The following is a 21,835-nucleotide window of genomic DNA, read 5'->3' as shown; positions in this document are numbered from 1 at the left end:
GGAAACGACTTTGGCGGGTGTCTTCTGGCTGCCTAAGGCCTGGAAGGCCCTGGCTGGCTGAGGGCTTCCTGCACAGGTGCAGGAGTCTCCTCAGTCGTTGCAGCTGCTTGAGCTGGGGCCACTGGTGGAGGGGCTGAGGAGCTGCTGTCAACACTCAGAGTGCCCTGAGGGGTTCCCCCAGCTGTAGAAGTCAGCCTCTCCTTCTCCCTTTTAAGGCTCGCTTGAGCCTCCTTGCTGACCAGAGAAGAATCAGGACCTGTCGAAGACTGCAGGCACCACATCCTCCTTGCCACTGTTGCCTTGAGCTCCTGGCCAAGGCAAAGGTTTGCAGATGTGTGCGCAACTCTGGGATCTGGTCTCCAGGAGGGTTGCCAACCTCTCGATTTAGAGAGCTATGCACTTACACACCTGAGACATGGCAGCACTTATGGCATAGATGGACTCTTCCATTATCCGCACATAACTGCGCATTGCCTCTTGACAGCTCTGCCATATGTTCCCTTATCTCTCTCTGCAATTCCAGCATGTTCTGAGCTGCTGACACTAGAGGCCCAGCATTGGCCAGGCCTCCCACAGTCCTCCAGCTGTCAGTGGCCTTGCCTGTCACTGCTTCAGAGGCATATGTGGTGCTCTCACCCGCTTGCAACCTGCATCTAAGCTCAAGCGCATACCAACTGACAAAGTATTGATGCTGGTGGAGGGTGCATCATCTGAAGATTCTTCCCCCTCCTCCTCAAAGGACAATGGGATTCCAGTGGTGCTAGCAGATGATCTTCCCTCTGAGGTGCCATGACCTGCATGAGAAAACACAAATGTTTAGGGGTTCTGCTGCATGGATCTGCCCATGCCAACCATGCGTAATGTGTGGTGGTGGGCACACGAACACAATGCCTCCTCACGCTCTTTGCTGGACACTACAGTCTCCCCATCTGCCATGGAATGGCTACCCTGGGAGCCCACTAGTTCCAGGACCTCTATCTCGGCCGGGGTCAGTTCTTGGATGTTCGGGATCCCACCTCCAATCTTCGCCCTTTTCCTGGGGTTGTGGGCCATTGTCTCCTGTGAGCAAAAGAGGGACACTGTTAGTCTTTCCACAGAGACCAACTGGATACTTGTTCTGGTGACAGCCCTTTGGCCTCTAATGGGGGCTCCCGAATGCCTATTCCTCACATCCACTCTCAAGGGGCGTGAGGGAGCTAAGCTAGGACAGAAGGTCAGCTGTCTTGAAGATGCAACCATGAATCTGACATGATCTGGTGCTGCCTCAGATCCTTGCCACCCCCATTGCAGTCACTCCCTGACCATGTTGCGCTTCTTCCTGTGGGACCACATGCAAGCCCCAAAGATGAGATGGGTATGGAGAACTTACCTCGACAGAGGGAAGGAGATCATTGACCCTCTTGCGACACTGGACTCAGATTCAGAGGTGTCCCCATGGCTGCTGACCTCCTCGGCGATCTCCGTTCAGACTTTCTTGGTCAGCAGGAGGCTTTTATCCTGCCATCACTTGGGGAGAGGACCTACCGTCTTTCCCTTACGGCCTGGTGGAGAATCCGAAGGGAGGCATTGCTAAATGTGGAGACAGCCAGTGTCTTTCGCCTTTGTAAGGGCAATGGAGTATAAAAGTAGGTAAGTCTTGCTATAGCTGTGCAGGGTGTTGGTGAGTCAACACCTCGAATACTGCATACAGTTTTGGTCTCCTTATTTACTTGCATTGGAGGCAGATGAGAAGATTCACTAGGTTGATTCCTGGGATGAAGGAGTTGCCTTATGAGGAAAGGTTGAGCAGGTTGGGCCTATACTCATTGGAGTTTAGAAAAATGAGAAGTGATTTTTGAAACAGATAAGATTCTGAGTGGGCTTGACAGGGTAGATGCTGAGAGGATGTTTCCTCTCCTGAGGGAATCTAGAACTAGGGGGAACAGTTTTAAAATAAGGGGTCTCCCATTTAAGATGGAGATGAGGAGGAATTTCTTCTCTCAGAGGGTTGTTAATCTTTGGAATTCTGTACCCAGAGAGCTGGATCATTGAATATATTCAAGGCTGAGTTAGACAGATCTTTGATCTACAAGGGAGTAAAGGGGCCAGGCAGAAAAATGCAGTTAAGGCCACAATCAGATCAGCCATGATCTTATTAAATGGCGGAGCAGGCTCGAGAGGACGAATAACCTACTGCTGCTACTATTCTTATGTTACGACATGGTCCCTCTTTGCTCCCAGTCAGCTCCTGGCCTTATGAGGTCTTGGTCAGCACAGGCAGTCCAGACAGGGGGGTCAGCAGCACAGCAGCACACCAGCAGAGGGTCTGCAGTCAGCAGCAAACCAGCATCAAACCCACCAAGTGAAACAGAAGTTCAAGCAGGGCTGGCAGCACTTTAAATAGGGCGCCAGCACCAGCACTCATCTCAGCTGATGTGCCTTCGGCACCTCGTCAAAGCACTACAATACTTCAGTAATGCACAGATTTTATCACTATTTTTCAGCTTTCAATATTGGGTATCAATATTGGATCAGTGCTCGATTATATAAAGAATCCCCACTAAGAGAAGGAACTTAATTATAACACCGTAAATGAAGAGGTTATTTTTCCTCCGCTTTAAACAAGTACATTACTCTTAGTGTAGACTAGGATCAATGTTAAAAGTGAACAGCATGTATTACCCATGGTTCTGTTCAGTGCCGTAGCTAACAATTTTTTGGTAATTCCAGTTCTGATTTAGAGTCAAGAGCTCCTTAAATACTGCATGAATTTTACTTAATTATTTTTAATTCAACCTTAATAAGCAAAAATCTGTTGATACTTTTCTTGTTAATTTTCATGAATTTATTTTTGAATAGGATCCATCCTCAAAAAGCTTCATTATTTTCTGTTGAAAATGCACCGTGGTTTATGCACATGCGCAGTTTCACTCAAACTATCCAACATATGGCCTAAGAATTTTCATCGCCACCCCTCCCATCCCCTTGCCACCCAGCCCCCATTATTGCTTTTGGCTGAGGCTGGTGCAATAAGAAAGAACAACATATTTAGCATTAAACTTTTAATGATTTAACTCCAATGCTTACATATGGCATCCATTCTTTTAATTACCCAGCAAATAGCCAACACTTGGCATTTTTCAGTAATTATACACGAGCATTATTCCCTCCCCCACCTTAAGTACCAATTAGCAAGACATGAAAAGGATGACAGACTAATTTGGATTTTAATTCACACCAGTGGTTTTGGATCACTCAAATTGCGTCGTTCCTCAGGTTTCCTTAGCTGTGCAACACAAGTGTTTTACTCTTTGATATCTAGTGATGAGAGTGGGTGCAGGAGCACCATCATTCATAGCATCATAGAATGTGCCATCCTTTCCATTACTTTCTCCCTCACTTGAAGGCACTGACTGCTTGCTGGATCATAATCTAAAACCTCTTGATTGTAGCCAAGAATCATATATAAGTCTCAGTAGTGAGTGCTGGGAGTTATTTGATTGCCGGGTGATCACAGCTGAGCCCAAGCCAGTCTTGCTTGAAATCCTGTCCTCACACAAACTCCACACATGCACATTTCCAGCTGGGATTGCTGATTAATGATCAGAATTGGGATTTCTGGCCCATTTTCCCTTCCTTAACCCACAGGCACTGAAACCAATTATGATATCTGAACAATAGCCCTAGCTAAGAGAAGTTGACTGTGGATTGGACAGGTATACCTCCCTGGTTTGCACAGCTCAATTACTCATTTGCTAAAATAAAAACAGAACATGCTGGAAATTCACAGTGGGTCAGACAGCATCTGCAGAGAGAGAGACAATGGCCCAGATTTTATAGTAGTAGTGATTAAACAACAAAAGGGATGATGGTACAAAGCAAAAATTAATGGTAATAGAACACTAGTCATTTCCAAAACTGCCACTGACCTCATATACTGTGGAGATCTTCCCTCCACAGCTTCTTATCTCTTCAGCCCCTAACCCCACACAGCCTGCTTCTACCTCCTTCCCAAGATCCACGAGCAGAACTACCCAAGTAGACCCATTGGTCCAGCCGGTTTCTGTTCTAAGAAACTGCTTTCCTCCTATCATGACTCTTATTTTATGTCCTTTGTCCAGTCTCTTCCCACCTACATTTGTGAACTCTTCTGACTCCTTCTGCCACTTCAACAGATTCCAGTTTTTCCAGGCCTAACAATGGATGTCCAATCCTTTAACACCTCTATCCCCCAGGAGGATGGCCTGAGGGTCCTTCTTCCTTAAACTGAAGCCCAACCAGCCACCATCCAACACCACCTTCCCATGCCTGGCTGAACCTGTTCTTACATTGAACAACTTTTCTTTTGACTTCCTCCAGATAAAAGGTGTTGTAATGGAAACCAATATGGGTCCTAGCTATGCTTGCCTTTTTGTGAGATATGTAGAACATTCCTTGTTCCAGTCTTACTCAAGTCCCCTCTCTCACCTCTTTTTCTAGGACATTGATGACTGTATCAGTGCCTTCTCTTGCTCTTGTTCCAAACTAGAAGGTGTCATAACTTGGCTTCCACTTTCCACCCTTCCCTTGCCTTCTCATGGTCCTACTCTGACTCACACGTTCCCTTCCTCAACTTCTCTCTCTATTTCAGGGGATAGGCTATCGACCAATATTTACTATAAGCCAACTGCCGTGACTACACTTCCTCCAACCCAGCTTCCTGTAAGGACTCTATTCCATTCTTCCAGTTTCTCCATCTCTGTTGCATCTATTCTGACCATGCTTCTGATATGTTTTCCTTTTCCCTTAACCGAGGATTCCCCTCTACTGTGGTTGACAGGGCCCTTAGCCATGTCCGTTCCATTTCCCGCACTATTGCTCTTACCCCTTCCCCTCTCTCCCAGAACCACAACAGGGTTCCTTTGGTCCTCACCTTTCACCCCACTAGCCTCCATGTTCAACAAATTATCCTCCACCATTTCTGCCACATTCAGCATGTCACCACCACCATCTTCCCCACCCCTCTCCTTTCAGTATTCCGAAGGGACCATTCCCTCCATGACACTCTGGTCCACTCTTCAATCACCTCCAATGCCCCTTCCCCTTTCCATAGCATCCATCCGTTGCAAGTGTAGAAGATACTATGGAACCCAACGTTTAACCTCCTACCTTCTCACCATCCAAGGCCACAAACACTCCACAAACCAACGTAAGGTGGAGGAACAGCACCTCATCTTTCAATTAGGCACTTTACAGCCTTCCAGACTCAACAATGAGTTCAACAATTTCAGATCATAACCATTGCTCCCATTTTTTGACAGCAGCTGTTGATAATGATTGTGCTATTGACATTTAAAACTACTATAGACCCATCTTCTGTTTCTTTCTTGTCCCACTACCCACCCACCTACACCTTGCACCATCATCCCTTGTGGTTTAAGCACTCCTGCTTTCCACCCTATCATAGAACTCCACTTTCATTCTTTCCTCCCATCTCTCTTTTCCTGCCTCTGTACTTACTTAAAACTTAACATTTCTAACTTTGTCCAGTTCTAATTTAAGGAACTTTGTCACTCTCCCCACAGATGCTACCTGACCTGCAAAGTATTTCCAGGATTTTCTGTTTATGTTTCAGATTTCCAGTAGCTGTACTAATTTGCTTTTGTAAACCAGCTACTGTGGAAGAAAGGAGAACATTTAATTGTAAAAGAGTAGGGAATGGAATAAAACTCCAATTATTTGTGAAATTTGATTTTTTTCTCATATGTAATGATGCAAATGGGTGGGGGAGGGACTTGGCTGACCTTTACCAGTCTTCACTAACATCACAATTTGCCTTTCCATTTATTCTTTCATGGGATTTGGGCGCCACTGCAAGGCCAGCATTTGTTGCCCACCTCTAATGGCCCTTGAGAAGGTGGTGCTGAGCCGCCTTCTCGAACTGCTGCAGTCCATTTGGTGTAGATACACCCACAGTGCTAAGGGAGTTCCAGATTTTTGACCCAGCGACAGCGAAGGAATGGCGATATAGTTCCAAGTCAGGATGCTGAGAGGCTTGCAGGGGAACTTGCAGATGGTTGTGTTCCCATGCATCTGCTGTCCTTGTCCTTCTAAGTGGAAGAAGTTGTGGGTTTGGAAGGTGCTGTTGATGGAGTTGCAGTGAGTTGCTGCAGTGCATCTTGTATATGGTACACACTGCTGCCACTGTGCACCAGTGGTGGAGGGAGTGAATGTTTAAGGTGGTGGGTGGGTTGCCAGTCAAGTGGGCTGCTTTGTCCTGAATGGTGTCGAGCTTCTTGAGTGTTGTTGGAGCTACACTCATCCATGCAAATGGAGAGTATTCCATCACACTCCTGGCTTGTGCCTTGTAGATGGTGGACAAACCTTGGGGAGTGGCGAGTTACTCGCCACAGAATTTCCAGCCTCTGACCTGCTGTTGTAGGCACAGTATTTATATGTCTGGTCCAGTTAAGTTTCTGGACAACAGTAACCCCAAGACTTACCTGGAGACTGGAGCAGCGGCAGGCGGACCGAGGAGGAGGCTGATCTGGAGCAGGACCTGAAAAGGAAAGTGCGGGGCTCGAGGCCCTTACTTACCTGGAGACCGGAGTGGCGGCAGGCGGACCTGGGAGGAGGCTGATCCAGAGCGGGACCTGAAAAGGAAAGAGCGGGGCTCGAGGCCCTTACTTACCTGGAGACTGGAGCGGTGGCAGGCTCTGTCTGTGTCTCCGCACGCTGAGATTCAAAAGAGTAAATAAAGACTTACAGTGACATCACGGGAAATCTGTAAGCTGATTGGTTGGGTAAGTAACAGCTGTTATTGCATTCCAAAGCTTTAAAAAAAGGGGAAATTAAAAAAAAACTCAAAATCTACCGCATAAGTGATAAGGTGAGTACTACTAAAGTGTGTTTTTTTTTAATTAGTGTAATTTCTTATGGACTTTAGATTGTAGTGGGTAGCGTTTGGAGTAGAACAAGGCCCCTACTGTAATTAGTATTTTTTAAAGGGAGTAACTAAGTAATCTAAAGGTAAGTCATGGCAGGAGAGCTCACACACATGATAAGCTCCTCCTGCGCTATGTGGGAAATCAGGGACTCTTCCAGTGTCCCTGACTACCATGTGTGCAGAAAGTGTATCCATCTGCAGCTATTGGCTACCCGCATTATGGAGCTGGAGCTGCGGGTGGATTCACTGTGGAGAATCCGCGATGCTGAGGACGTCGTGGCTAGCACGTTTAGTGAGGTGGTCACACCGCAAGTAATGGCTACACAGGCAGAAAAGGGATGGGTGACCACCAGACGGAGTAGTAGGCGCAGGCAGGTAGTGCAGGAGTCTCCTGTGGCCATTCCCCTTTCAAACAGATATATCACATTGAATACTGTTAAGGGGGATGGCCTCCCAGGAGAAAGCAGCAACAGCCAGGTTTGTGGCACAACGGATGGCTCTGCTGCACAGGAGGGAAGGAGAAAAACTGGGAGACCAATAATGATAGGAGATTCAATTGTAAGGGGAACAGACAGGCATTTCTGTGGCCACAAATGAGACTCCAGAATGGTATGTTGCCTTCCTGGTGCTAGGGTCAAGAATGTCTCGGAGCAGCTGCAGGACATTCTGAAGGGGGAGGGTGAATAGCCAGTGGTCGTGGTACATGTCAGTACCAACGACATAGGTAGAAAAAGGGATGAAGTCCTGCAAGATGAATTTAACAAGTTAGGAGCTAATTTACAAAGCAGGACCTCAAAGGTAGTAATCTTAGGATTACTTTCTGTGCCACATGTTAGTGAGTATAGGAACAGGAGATTAGACCAGATGAATGCGTGGCTGGAGAAATGGTGCAGGAGGAAGGGATTTAGATTCCTGGGGCATCGGGAATGGTTCTGGGGAAGGTGGGACCTGTACAAGCGGGATGGGTTACACCCAGGCAGAACCAGAACCAATGTCCTCGCAGGGGCATTTGTTCATGCTGTTGGGAAGGATTTAAACTAGAATGGCAGGGGGATGGGAACCTGAGCGGGGAGACTGAGGAGGAAGTGGAAACAAGGATAGAAACAAAAGACTGGAAACAAAAAGGCAAAAGTAGAAGGCATAGAAATCAAGGGCAAGAAACAAATAGGGCCATAGTGCGAAATAATGCTAAGATGACTAAGAATGTTAAAAAGACAAGCCTAAAGGCATTGTGTCTCAATGCGCGGAGTATTCACAATAAGGTAGGCGAATTAACCATGCAAATAGGTGTAAATGGATATAATATAGTTGCGATTACGGAGACATGGCTGCAGGATGACCAAGGATGGGAACTGAACATCCAGGGGTATTCAATATTTAGGAAGGATAGGCAAAAAGGGAAAGGAGGTGGAGTAGCGTTGTTAGTGAAAGAGGAAATCAATACAATAGTGAAGAAGGATATTAGCTCAGAGAATCCTGATGTGGAATCTGTATGGGTGGAGCGAAGAAACACCAAGGGGCAGAAAACATTGGTGGGTGTTGTATATAGACCCCCAAACAGCAGTGGTGATGTAGAGGATGGCATTAAACAGGAAATTAGAGACGCATGCAATAAGGGTGCAACTGTAATTATGGGTGATCTTAATCTACATATAGATTGGGCAAACAAAATTAGCAATAATATTGTAGAGGAGGAATTCCTGGATTGCGTACGTGATGGTTTTTTGGACCAATACGTCGAGGAACCAACTGGAGAGCAGGCCATCCTTGACTGGGTATTGTGTAATGAGAAAGATTAGTTAACAATCTTCTTGTGCGGGGTTCCTTGGGTAAGAGCGACCATAACATGATAGAATTCTTCATTAAGTTGGAGAGTGAGAGAGTTGATTCCAAGACTAGAGTCCTGAATCTAAATAAAGGAAACTATGAAGGTATGAGATGCGAGTTGGCTATGATAGGGGAATGTTACTTAAAGGGTTGACAGTGGATAGGCAATGGCTAGCATTTAAAGAGTGCATGGATGAATTACAACAATTGTTCATTCCTGTCTGGCGCAAAAATAAAACAGGAAGGGTGGCTCAACCGTGGCTTACAAAAGAAATTAGGGATAGAATTAGATCCAAGAAGGAGAAATATAAAATGGCCAGAACAAGCGGCAAACCTGAGGATTGGGAGCAGTTTAGAATTCAGCAAAGGAGGACAAAGGGATTAAGAAGGGGAAAATAGAGTATGAGAGTAAGCTTGCAGAGAACATAAAAACTGACTGCAAAAGCTTCTATAGATATGTGAAGAGAAAAAGATTAGTGAAGACAAATGTGGGTCCCTTACAGTCAGAAACAGGGGAATTTATAATGAGGAACAAAGAAATGGCAGACCAATTAAATACATACTTTGGTTCTGTCTTCACAAAGGAGGACACAAATTACCTCCCAGAAAAGTTGGGGAACATAGGGTCTAGTGAGAAGGAGGAACTGTATGAAATCAGTATTAGTAGGGAAATGGTGTTAGGGAAATTGACGGGATTGAAGGCCGATAAATCCCCAGGGCCTGATAATCTACATCGCAGAGTACTTAAGGAAGTGGCCCTAGAAATAGTATATGCATTGCTGGTCATTTTTCAAAATTCTAGACTCTGGAACAGTTCCAACGGATTGGAGGGTAGCTAATGTAACCCCACTACTTAAAAAAGGAGATAGAGAGAAAACAGGGAATTATAGACTGGTTAGCCTGACATCAGTAGTGGGGAAAATGCTAGAGTCCATTATAAAAGATGTAATAGCAGAGCACTTGGAAAACAGTGACAGGATCGGACAAAGTCAACATGGATTTACGAAAGGGAAATCATGCTTGACAAATCTACTGGAATTTTTTGAGGATGTAACTGGTAGAATCGATAAGGAAGTACCAGTGGATGTGGTGTATTTGGACTTTCAGAAGGCATTCGATAAGGTCCCACATAAGAGATTAGCGTGCAAAATTAAAGCACATGGGATTGGGGGTAAGGTACTACATGGATAGAGAACTGGTTGGCAGACAGGAAACAAAGAGTCGGAATAAACGAGTCTTTTTCCAAGTGGCAGGCAATGACTAGTGGGGTACCGCAGGGATCAGTGCTCGGACCCCAGCTATTCACAATATATATTAATGATATAGATGAGGGAATTAAACGTAATATATCCAGGTTTGCAGACGACACAAAGCTGTGTGGGAGTGTGAGCTGTGAGGAGGATGCAGAGAAGCTCAAGTGTGATTTGGACAGGTTGAGTGAGTGGGCAAATACATGGCAGATGCAGTATAATATGAATAAATGTGAGGTTATCCACGTTGGTGGCAATAACAGGAAGGCAGATTATCTGAACGGCGAGATTGGGAAAGGGGAGGTGCAGTGAGACCTGGGTGTCCTTGTGCACCAGTTGCTGAAAGTAAGCATGCAGGTGCAGCAGGCAGTTAAGAAGGCAAATGGTATGTTGGCCTTCATAGCGAGAGGATTCGAGTACAGGAGCAAGAATGTCTTGCTGCAATTATACAAGGCCTTGGTGAGACCACATCTGGAGTACTGTGTGAAGTTTTGGTCTCCTTATCTGAGGATGTTCTTGTTATGGAGGGAGTGCAGCGAAGGTTCACCAGACTGATTCCTGGGATGGCAGAACTGATGTATGAAGAGAGATTGGGTCAATTAGGCTTGTATTTGCTAGAGTTTAGAAGAATGAGAGGGGATCTCATAGAAACCTACAAAATTCTAACAGGACTGGATAGACTAGATGCAGGAAGGATGTTCCATCTAGGGGTCACAGTCTAAGGATAAGGGGTAAGCCATTTAGGACTGAGATGAGGAGGGATTTCTTCACCCAGGGAGTGGTGAACCTGTGGAATTCTCTACCACGGAAAGCAGTTAAGGCCAAATCATTAAATATATTCAAGAGTTAGATATAGTTCTTAGGGCTAATGGGATTAAGGGATACGGGGAGAAACCGGGAACAGGGTACTGAGTTTGGATGATCAGCCATGATCGTATTGATGGCGGTGCAGGCTCGAAGGGCCGAATGGCCTACGCCTGCTCCTATTTTTCTAAGATGTTGATGGTGATGGTGGAGGATTCAGCAACAGTAATGCCATTAAATGCCATGGGGAGATGGTTAGATTCTCTCTTGTTGGAGATGGTCATTGCCTGGCACATGTGTGGTGCGAATAAAAACGAACTGTAAAAGCTTCTATTGGTATGTAAAAGGAAAATATAAGCAAAAACAAATGTGGGCCAACTGCAGGCAGAGACAGAATTTATAATAGAGGTTAAGGAAATGGCAGAGAAACTAAACAAATACTTTGTGTCTGATCTCATGGAGGAAGATACAAAAAAACTCCCAGGAATACTGGAGAACAAAGCGACTATTGAAAATGAGGAATGGAAAGAAATTAGTCTTAGTAAAAAATTAGCACTGGAGAAATTAATGGGACTGAAAGTTGATAAATCCTCTGGACCTGATGATCTACATTCCAGAGTTGAAAGAGGTGGCTGTAGAGATAGTGGATGCAATGGTGGTCATCTTCCAAAATTCTATAGATTCTGCAGACTGGAAGGTAGAAAATGTAACCCCACTATTAAGAAAGGAGGAAGAGTAAACGGGGAAGTACAGACCTATTAGCCTGCCATCAGTAGAAAGGAAAATGCGAGAATCTATTATAAAGGAAGTGATAACTGGACACATAGAAAATAATGGTAGGATTGGGCAGAGTCAACGTGGATTTATGAAAGGGAAATCATGTTTGACAAACCTTTTGGGATTTTTTGAGGATGTAACTAGCAGAATAGATAAGTGGGGAACAAGTGGATGTGATGCATTTAGATTTCAGAAGTCTTTCGATAAGAGCTCTAGAGCATGAGATTGGGGTAATATACTGGCATGGATTGAGAATTGGTTAACATGACAGGAAACCGAGTAGGAATAAATGGGTCATTCTAAAGTTGGCAGGCTGTGACTACTGGGCTACTGCAAGGATTTTACTTTGACCCCAGCTATTCAGAAACTGTATCAATGATTTGGATGTGGGGACCGAATGTAATATTTCCAAGTTTGCTGATGACACAAAACTAGGTGGGAATGTGGGTTGTGAGGAAGATGCAAAGAGGCTTCAGGGGGATTTAGACGGGCTAAATGAATGGGCGAGAACATGGCAGATGAAATATAATATGGAAAAATGTGAAGTTATCCACTTTGGTAGGAAAAACAGAAATGCAGAGTATTTCTTAAATGGTGAGAGATTGGGAAGTGTTGATGTCCAAAAGAACCTGGGTGTCTTTGTTCATAAGTCACTGAAAGCCATGCAATTAGTGAGGCAAATGGTATGGTGGGGGCCTTTGGTTGGCTTTTATTGCAAGATTTGAGTACAGGAGTCAAGAAGTCTTGCTGCAATTGCGCAGAGCATTGGTGAGACCCTATCTGGAATACTGTGTACAGTTTTGGTCTCCTACCTGAGGAGAAGGGTATATTTACCCTCGAGGGAGTGCAACAAAGATTCAACAGTCTGATCCTGACGATGGTGGGGTTGTCCTATGAAGAAAGATTGAGGAGACTGGGCCTACGTTCTCTGGAGTTTAGAAGAATGAGAGGTGATCTCATTGAAGCATTCAAAATTCTTACAGGCTCAACATGGTAGATGCAGGAAGGATGTTTCCCCTGGCTTGGTGGGGGTGGGGTTCTAGAACCAGGAAACACAGTCTCACAAGAAGAGGTAGGGCATTTAGGAGGAGGAATTTCTTCACTCAGAGGGTGGTGAATCTTTGGAATTCTCTACCCCAGAGGGCTGTGAAGGCTCAGTCATTGAGTATATACAAGACAGAGATCGATAGATTTCTGGATATTAAAGGCATCAAGGGATATAGGGATAGTGCAGGAAAATGGTGTTGAGGTAGAAGCTCAGCCATGATCTAGTTGAATGGGGAAGCAGGCTCGAGGGGCCAAATGGCCTGCTCCTACTCCTATTTCCTATAAATGTTACATGCCACTTATCAGCCCAAGCCTAAATGTTGTCCAGGTCTTGCTGCATGTGGACACGGACTGCATCAGCATCTTATGAGTCGCGAATGGTACTGAACACTGTGCAATCAACAGTGAAAATTCGGACTTCTGAACTTATGATGGAGGAAAGGTTGAAGCAGCTGAAGATGGTTGGGCCTAGGACACTAGCCTGAGGAATGCCTGCAGTGATGTCTTAGGGCTGAGTTATTTGGCTTCCAACAACCACAACCATCTTCCTTTGTGCTAGGTATGACTCCAACCAGTGGAGTTTCCCCCCAATTTCCATTGACTTGAATTCTGTTTCAGCTCCATGATGCCACACTCAGTCAAATGCTGCTTTTGTGTCAAGTGTTGTCACACTCACCTCACCACTTGAATTCAGCTCTTTGGTCCATGTATGGGCCAAGGTGGTAATGAAGTCTGGAGCCAAGCGGCAGAACCCATACTGAGCATCAGTGAGCAGGTTACTGCTATGTGAATGTCGCTTGATAGCACTGTCAACGACACCTTTCATCACTTTGCTGATGATCCAGAGTAGACTGATGGGGTGGTAATTGTCCATTTTGGATTTGTCCTGCTTTTTTTGGATAGGACATACCTGTGCAATTTTCCACATTGTCAGGTTGATGCCTGTGTTGTAGTCTGTGAAAGAACTCCCAGCTTGTAAATATGATTTTTTTTTTCACTTCCCAGGTTTCTCCAATGTGCTGAAAATGCTGAAGGGTGAGAGTAGCAGAGAGGAACTGATTTCCATCATCCAGCAGTATGGCAGTCATTATATTGCTGAGGCTCTCTACGGATCAGAGCTCACGTGCAAAATACACTTTCCAAGCAAGAAGGTCCAGCAACAGCTTTGGCTCCAATATCAGAAAGGTAGGATAAAAATTGACTTTATTCATCATTGTTATTTCTACAAGAATATTTGGGGTTGGGGGCTGGGGGGAAGGGCAGAAGGAGAAGTCACGTAATTTTATCCTGAAATCTTACTTGATCACAACTTAAAGGGCAATGAGATTTGTTCTTAGACTGTAGCTTGAGGCAGTGTTATCCTCCATTGCTCTTGCCAACAGCCAGCAGTGTCAGCCATCGAGGCCCAACACTCTGGAATTTCCTTCCTAAACCTCTCCCTTCTCCCTCAAGTCATTCCTTAAAACCTACCAATCAAGCACTTGGTCACCTGTCTCTTTCTGTGGTTTAGTTTAAAATTTTGCCTTATAACACTCCTTCGGATATTTTACTACATTAAAGACACTATATAAATGCAAGTTGTTGCTGAAGAAAGTGAAAGGGGAAAAGTTTAGGGGGGATATGCGTGGAAAGTTCTTTACGCAGAGGGTGGTGGGTGCCTGGAATGCGTTGCCAGCGGAGGTGGTAGATGCGGGCACGATGGCGTCTTTTAAGATGTATCTAGACAGATACATGAATGGGCAGGAAGAAAAGAGATACAGACCCTTAGAAAATAGGCGACATGTTTAGATAGAGGATCTGGATCGGTGCAGGCTTGGAGGGCCAAAGGGCCTGTTCCTGTGCTGTAATTTTCTTTGTTTGTTCTTTGAAAACATTTATGGCAATCCCTCACTAGTCCCTGGGGAGACTCTTGTCCCACATTCTAAAATGTGGTACACATCTGTATCAGAAGGATGAACGATTGAGTAAATCCTACTGGGAATCAAGACCATCTGGTCCTAAAACCCTACTCCAACAATTGGTCTACGAAGGACGACTGCCATAAAATCCACTCAGCTGACACTGGGGAATGAACCTCTTCACCAGCTCATAAGCCAAACTGAAACATTAAGCATCAAGACTTGAACTGTGCTCCAAGACTGACCCTTTCAGGTTAATTTCAAAGTTAGGATATTGAGGACTTGGGAGATTTTCAGGTTTTTTTTTTAACTAGTTATAATTGGCAGGCATCCAAAGGGCCACAACAGTAATCCAGCCAAGCAGGTGTTCTTTGCTATGGAGACTGTAGTTTTACTGACAGATGGGACTACTATTTCCATTCCATTAGAGATATTCTCAAATATTTTGTTTTACTTTTATTAAATATTGTTTGAGGGGGATTTAAGGAAATGTACTTCCCTCCCATCCAGATTGCTGTCCCTTTTTTTTTTAGAAAAACTGTGCTCAAGATTGCATTTTGTTGGGACCATCTCTTCATTCTTGGCATGTTTATCGACATGCATTACCTGAGCCTGGCATAGTGTCCATATGTTGGTAAAAGTTGTTAGAATCTGCAGTTTTCTTCTGAGGTGGATGTGGATCAACCTTGTTTTAAGCAGTTTAACATTTTTTTTAGATTTTTGGGCCAGGGCAAATCTGCTGATCACCAGATAAATCAATAAATTATGATGTGGATATCCAGCATAGTTTTCTTTCTCTCCTTTTGGTTCTTTTGTGTCTTTAAGAAAGAACTTAAATTTTTAATGTGCTTTTCATGACCTCAGGTTATCCCCAAGTGCTTTGCAGCCAATTTGCTTGAAGCAAGGTCTCACAAATGAGATAAATGACAAGATGTTCTATTTTAGTGAGCTGGTTGAGTTGACCACCTCCAGGCGCTTACCCATTGTCTCTCGAGACAAGGAGGCCAAAGAAGAAGAAGACTCCTTTGCTCCTTCGAGTAGTGTCATGGGATCTTTTGCTGATATATTCATCCGAGAGAGCAGTCAAGGCCTTGATTTAACACCTCAACGGAAAAAAAAAGTATCTCTGACAATGAAGCACTCCCTCAATACTGCATGGAAGGGTCAGCCAAGATTATGCGCTCAAATTTCTGGTGTGAACCTATGGCCGTCTTTGCACTCTTGCATTTGAAATAGGTTAATATCCTGATGTTTATATTTCTGTTCCCCTATCTTTCCAATCTTTTAAACCAACAGAAACATTGTGTTCACCATTGTTCTTTGTCAAGTTACATTCACAGTAGAATATAAAACTGTAACACATTTTACAACAGAACTTGCAGACCACCCTAAATAGTTGAGGGGTCCAGTGATTGTTTGCCCACTGAGACAAAGGCAGACGTTACCACACTGCCTGGGTGGAGGATTATTTTGGCTGTGGTTAAGAAAAGAAATATCTGCATTTGTGCAGTACTCAGGATGTTCCAAAGTGATTTACAACCAATGAAGTATTTTTAAGTGTAATGCACTTTTGCACACAGCAAGCAGCCACAAACAGCAATGCAATAATGCCGAGAAAATCTGTTTTAGTGAATTTTAGGGGTGAATATTGGCCAGGACATGAGGAATAACGTCCCTGCTCTTCTTCTAAAAGTGTCATGTGATCTTTTACGTCCACCTGAAAGGGCAGATAGGGCCTCGGTTTAACATCTCGTCTGAATGGCATAACTCTGACAGTGCAGCACTCACTCAGTACTGCTCTGGTGTCAATGTAGATTTTGCTGCTAGTCTCGGGTCTGGGACTTGAACCCAGAATCTTCTGACTCAGAGGCAAGAGTGCTACCCACTGAGCCAAGGGCTCACTTGTGCTTTGTGTTTTTGACATAACCAACTAATGGAGTAAAAGATAAGGTAGAAATTGGGGAATGAAAGAACTCTTAACTAGTTGGTTAGAAGCAAGGCTATTGTCTTCTTACAAGTGAAAAGAGAATATCAGAATATGATCTCAAAAATTAGTTTTTAAAAAATCACAAAATCCAATACTTACTCAGCCATCTTAAATCGATGGCCCTGATTAAAACTATGACCAGGCAAGAGTTGCTAAGTGAGCCACAAGGTAGTACTGTGTAGAAACATAGAACTGCAGGTTATGTCAGGACATGGCTTACAGGCAGCACTAGCCAATGGCTAGAAGGAAAACAACCATAAAAATTATTTCAACATGGAAGTTTGTTTCAGTGGCAAGAGAAGCAACACCTTCCAAAGCATGAACATGAGGAGAAATCTTCCAGTAATGGAGACTGCATAAAGTAGCTGCTTTCTAAGTTCAATGAAATGCAGCACTGTGACATGGCAAACTAGGTTAGAAATCTATATGTAAACAAATTATTTAGAAGCACAGCTGAACAATCTGAAAATTGAATACTTCAGTATTTCTGTCCTGTATTTGTTTGCCAGCATTATTTTACAGTAGATATACAAGAATGGGCTAGGGCTGTTAGGGGAGAGCCAGATGCTTTATAAGCAAAACTCACTCCATTGAAAAAATAATACAAGCTTTCAGAACTTTACTTTGTCAGCTAAAACCTACCTGATTGACCTGGTCTCCTCTTAGACCTGGGCACTGTCACCCTTTAAAGGCTTTCGAAACAAACCAGAACGTTGGGAGTGTTGGAACTGTAGAATGTCCAGCTGTGATGGACTAGAAAGCCTTTTTGCATTCCTGACATTTGTAACATATTGTCCATGTTTTCAAAAAATAGTTCCATAAGATTGCATAAAATCCAGCAGTTTTATTTTCTGAAACTTTAATTAAATGTGGTACTCAATATAAAGCAAGGTAACCTTAATACTGTTCACAGAAATACCAAACTGCAAACCAAATGATCCAACCATGTGCATCGATACAACACCAACCAGAGTGGTCTATTTAACTAAGCCTTGCAGCATGCAGTACAGTTAAATTCAGTTTGACTTTAATTAATGACTATATCCACAAAGTGAAATTTGCAACATTTCACGGGGGAGGAGAGTGAAGAAAAACGATTGTTGTGCCGGTGGGAAGGACGCAAGGCTTGCTCTTCATCTCCAGACGAACAAAAATGGAGTCCTGTGCACATTTGTCCTGCCTTGTCGTTTAAAAATCAATTTGTTAATTGTCGCCTTGAATGATAGTTGTAGATTTTAATACAGTGATCCCAGCAGTCCAACACCAGAAGCTGACCTTTAGGCGACACAGCTACCCCCACTGGGCACACTAAGCCTTCTCTTATCAAGCTGACAAACCCACCCTCTTTGGGAAAGAGAAGGATCTCCTTGCGCCCGCTGTCTGCAACGATCAAGTTCCCGTTGGGGTCGACGCACATCCCTGCGATGCAGCGGAAGTCTTCATTCTCGGCAAAGAAGTGGCTATACTGACGGTTGAGCTGCCCCTCTGAACTAACGGAGCCAATGGAGAAGCCACCTTCCAGGTGATGCTCATTCTGACTATTTTCCAGGTTCAAGCCCAGGCCCTGAGTGAAATAGACACTGCCGTTGGCATCGCAGGTCACAAACTTGGGCCTCACTGCACTGCACAGCCGGGAGTAGTTTACAACACCAACATTACGGTCCACAGTTAGACACCACAGCTTCCCGCCTTCTACGTCCGTCACAACAAACTGTCCAGAAGGCATTGCTGCAATGCCCCAGGGCTTTGTCAGCTGGTTTCTGTGACATGCCACGCATTGTCCCGCAGTGGTGTAAATTTTAACAGAGTTGTCGTAGTTGTCGGTGACGCCAATTAAGCCAATACTATTGACAGCCACAGACAATGGTATCAGGTTCGGGAGCTCAGCACCAAGGAAACTAAGAACAAAACTGTCAATACTATTTGGGCTTCTTCTAATCTCCTTCATAAAGCCTTTCCGATTGAACAGCTGGACTCGGAAGTTTCCCCGATCTGCCACCAGCACTTCTCCTTGTACTGTCACGCACAGGCTCACTGGGAGGTGAAACATCCCTGGCAAGTTCCCGTGGGAACCTATTTTTTTCAGCAGCTGACAGTTTGGGGGTCCAGAGGCCATGCTTTCGGGCACCCTGCTTTTTGAAGGAGATGATGGTGGGAGAAAGCTGGCAGTTTCCTTAGAGGAGTCTGCCTCTTGTGTTGACTCAGCAGGGGTAAAGGTCTCCATGAATGTCTCTTCAATGGGAAGAGTATAGGGCCTGGTCTGAAGCTGTCCGACCTCAGTTGGGTCCAAGTGATCTCCTTTGGCCAGTTCAACTTGCTGCAGTGTTAAATGGGTGGGCAAGTTGTTAGTCAAGTCAGGGTCTTCCTCATCAATGGCTTCTTCAAGAAGAGCTGTGTCTGCCTGTTTGATTTTGGTGCTGAGGTAATCACACCTCGACACAATCTGCACCTCTGCAATATTGATCAGATAAGCATGTTCCTCCAATATCTGATTGTTCATCTTTTCAACTTCCGACACAGCAGACGTGAAAGCCTTGCGGGACTTGGCCAACTCCTCCTGGATTCTCCGCTCAGCCCGACAGTAATCCTGATGGATTGTTTTGTATTTTGCTTGCATGTTTTTTGCTATCATATCCATGGCTGTCTTCTTGCGCTGCATGTCCCCCGTCATTTCCCGCAGCTTGGCAAGTTTAATCCCAACCTCCTTCCGCCGCTGCTCAGCTGCAGCTCGAATTGTGAGAACTGTGTGACCTTGCACTTGATGGTCAGTTTTGCAGGCCTCACAAAGAACCAGACAGCAATTCTCACAGAAGTTTCGAGGCAGCCTCTTCCTGCATACTTTGCACATAACCATACACATTGCTTCACTCAGACAGGCCGAGTCAATGATTTTTAAAACTGTAAGATTGTCTGACAGTTGGGACAGATTGTTCATCCTGGTTATTTTGCTGCAAAAGGGACAACGTACTCCATTTATGCTGTCTGCTATGAGCTTTTCCAGACACTGTTTGCAGATGGTGTGTCCACACTGCAGGAGTTTTGGCCTTATTACAGTTTGGTTGAAGGTCTCCATACAGATGGGACATTCCAGCACCTCCCGAACAATGTCTGCATCCAGGCTAGTTGCCATAGCCACCTACGTCACCTAAAACCAATAAGAGAAAAGATATTTGTACGGAAAGAGTTGTTGGGATGATTGTTTCCATCTTACTGAACGGTGACGCATTTCTCGGTCAGTTTAACCTAAACTTCATTTCAATGCAAGTTAAAACACCATAAAAATATGTACCTACAGAAAAGAAAGTGCACATTGGCTCATCTTTGCTCTTAAACGAAATTGAGAAATAAGGTACGTGAGAAAAAAAAACATAGACAGAAACAATGTACAAACTTCAGTTTTTATACCATTACACAACCAGATTTATAATATGAACTTTAGTAGCTTTCTAGAATGATCAGTAAAGAGAAAAAGAAAAACTAATTGGTCAGCTGATATACAGCTGCAGTTTGAAACTCGGGCATGCTCCCATTATCACCATTTGTCAGGTAAGCACTATCAAGATAAATATTCCTTCCTTTGAAATACAGTAGTCAGTACTTTTATGAAGCAACTTATAATTGTTTTGAAACTTTGATACCAACAACTCGCTGAAAAAAAGCATCACTTAAATTGGATACATTTTCCATCAGGATGCATTGCTCTGGAAATTTCACTTCCAAATGCAAGGATGCTAATTATACTTTATGAAGACCAATTCTACAATTCATTGAGTTCATGTTACATCATTATATACACCTATTTGAAACCGGATATTTAGGATCCTTTTTTAATGCTTATATTAAAGAATTTTTCAAATTGATTTGGGGGCATAGAGAAGGTAGTGAGAGTTGTATGTTCAACTCCACATTTTGTTTTGCTTGGGTTACGTTCACTCCCTCCCCACATCCCAAAATTGCCTCTGATGTTCCCTTTGTATCTCACCAGCTCAAGCTCCAGAAACAGAAATCAATTGATTCAGAGGAAGTCTTTGTGAAGAGTACCTGTAAAGATTCTCAAATGTCTTCACATCAATCAGTACCTTACCAAGTAGCAATGTACCTTTAAAGGTGTAAAAATATCCCATCTATTTCTTCCTGTCAATTCCCTCCTCCATACACATACAGACTCCAAAACACTGGTTTTACCAGTATACTGCATGTTGCTCATTTCATTGTCTTTAGATCACTCAGCAGTCATTTTAACTACGTGTGACTCAATTACATGTAGAATCTTGCAGGTGAGTTCCAGGAACACTGGAACCACGGGGGAGCGTTTTATTTAAAGCCACTGCATGTCCAGTCGATTCTGCAAGTAAATCCCAAACAAGGACGAGTCAGGACTCAGCAAGCAACCGAATATCAAACAATCCTCTCATCTCAAATTTCAGAGAAATGACGCTTTATGCATGAATGCAGCGTGGGGGATGATTTGCAGCTCACCACGGTGCAATTGAAATATTTTTGATTTTATTTAAAAAAAAATCAAACATTGCAGACTCGGTAACACGAGTTTAGCCTTCATCATGTATTTGTTATTAAACTGGTCGGTGCATATTGATAGGCCCTTAGCCTGCAGCGGTTCCTGTTAATCATTTCCGGTGAATTTGCTGGGGAAGCATCGGGCGCTGCATCGCAGCCCTGTTGGGCTCCGCGCTCTGTCAATCACCTACCCGGGACCCTCCGCCCGCGCTCTGTCAATCACCTACCCGGGACCCTCCGCCCGCGCTCTGTCAATCACCTGCCCGGGACCCTCCGCCCGCGCTCTGTCAATCACCTACCCGGGACCCTCCGCCCGCGCTCTGTCAATCACCTGCCCGGGACCCTCCGCCCGCGCTCTGTCAATCACCTACCCGGGACCCTCCGCCCGCTTCCTCCCTGCAGCTTCTACTCGCAGCAGCGCACACACCTTCGAGTCCCGATTCTGACGTCAGCTGCTCTGTCCTCTGGCCCTGCGGTGATTGGTTTCCACGCAGCGATCGGCGGTTCAGCTGATTGGTCCTTCATGTTGTCAATCAAAGACGGGCCTTGATTTACGAATTCCGCCCCGCCCCGCCAGGGAAGGGAGTGCGTGCGCAGGGGTCGCGGGTCGAAGATTGACACCTTCAGCATTTAAAGCCCAGGGCAACAGTTTAGCAGCAACATGTTAGGATTTATTTAGTAGCTTTGTGTGGAATATTTAATATTAAAAGACTTTTTCGGTATCATTATACGTATTTTCCTATACACACATATATAATATATATGTTTAAGCTTTTGAACATTTTAAAATGTGAGCATGCACCTTCAAAAGCTAAAGCATATA

The 21,835-nt window shown here is 44.4% G+C and overlaps 2 protein-coding genes across 17 annotated transcripts in view; one reads left to right on the top strand and one right to left on the bottom strand.

Moving 5' to 3' along the window:
• Positions 1–21,835, top strand: part of LOC137347765 (astrotactin-2-like) — a 1,864,757-nt gene that overhangs the window by 1,146,469 nt on the left and 696,453 nt on the right. For all 10 annotated transcript variants that reach the window (XM_068012699.1, XM_068012698.1, XM_068012697.1 and 7 more), the window contains one exon: positions 13,615–13,794. In XM_068012699.1, coding sequence (XP_067868800.1) covers positions 13,615–13,794 — 180 coding nt within the window. The remainder of the gene's footprint in view (positions 1–13,614; positions 13,795–21,835) is intronic.
• Positions 17,324–21,478, bottom strand: trim32 (tripartite motif containing 32). 7 transcript variants are annotated; one of them, XM_068012706.1, is made up of 3 exons: positions 21,440–21,478; positions 20,594–20,839; positions 17,324–19,639 (listed from the first exon to the last, which is right to left on the bottom strand). In XM_068012706.1, exon 3 carries the CDS (start codon positions 19,622–19,624, stop codon positions 17,690–17,692), a length of 1,935 nt encoding a protein of 644 aa, XP_067868807.1. In that variant the 5' UTR covers positions 19,625–19,639; positions 20,594–20,839; positions 21,440–21,478; the 3' UTR covers positions 17,324–17,689. The 7 variants fall into 7 exon arrangements, with proteins under 7 accessions (XP_067868807.1, XP_067868809.1, XP_067868805.1 ...); XM_068012708.1 differs by having other exon boundaries at positions 20,579–20,839; positions 21,384–21,459; XM_068012704.1 differs by having other exon boundaries at positions 21,384–21,459.

The sequence above is a fragment of the Heterodontus francisci genome, chromosome 32, assembly GCF_036365525.1.
Source record: "Heterodontus francisci isolate sHetFra1 chromosome 32, sHetFra1.hap1, whole genome shotgun sequence".
Lineage (NCBI taxonomy): Eukaryota > Metazoa > Chordata > Chondrichthyes > Heterodontiformes > Heterodontidae > Heterodontus > Heterodontus francisci.
The sequence above is the reverse complement of the archived record's forward strand: the minus strand, read 5'-3'. Positions and strand labels throughout refer to the sequence as shown.

What these genes read in the sequence shown, in the direction of transcription:
- trim32 (XM_068012706.1), bottom strand. Translation starts at nt 19,624, where the DNA reads ATGGCAACTAGCCTGGATGCAGACATTGTTCGGGAGGTGCTGGAATGT.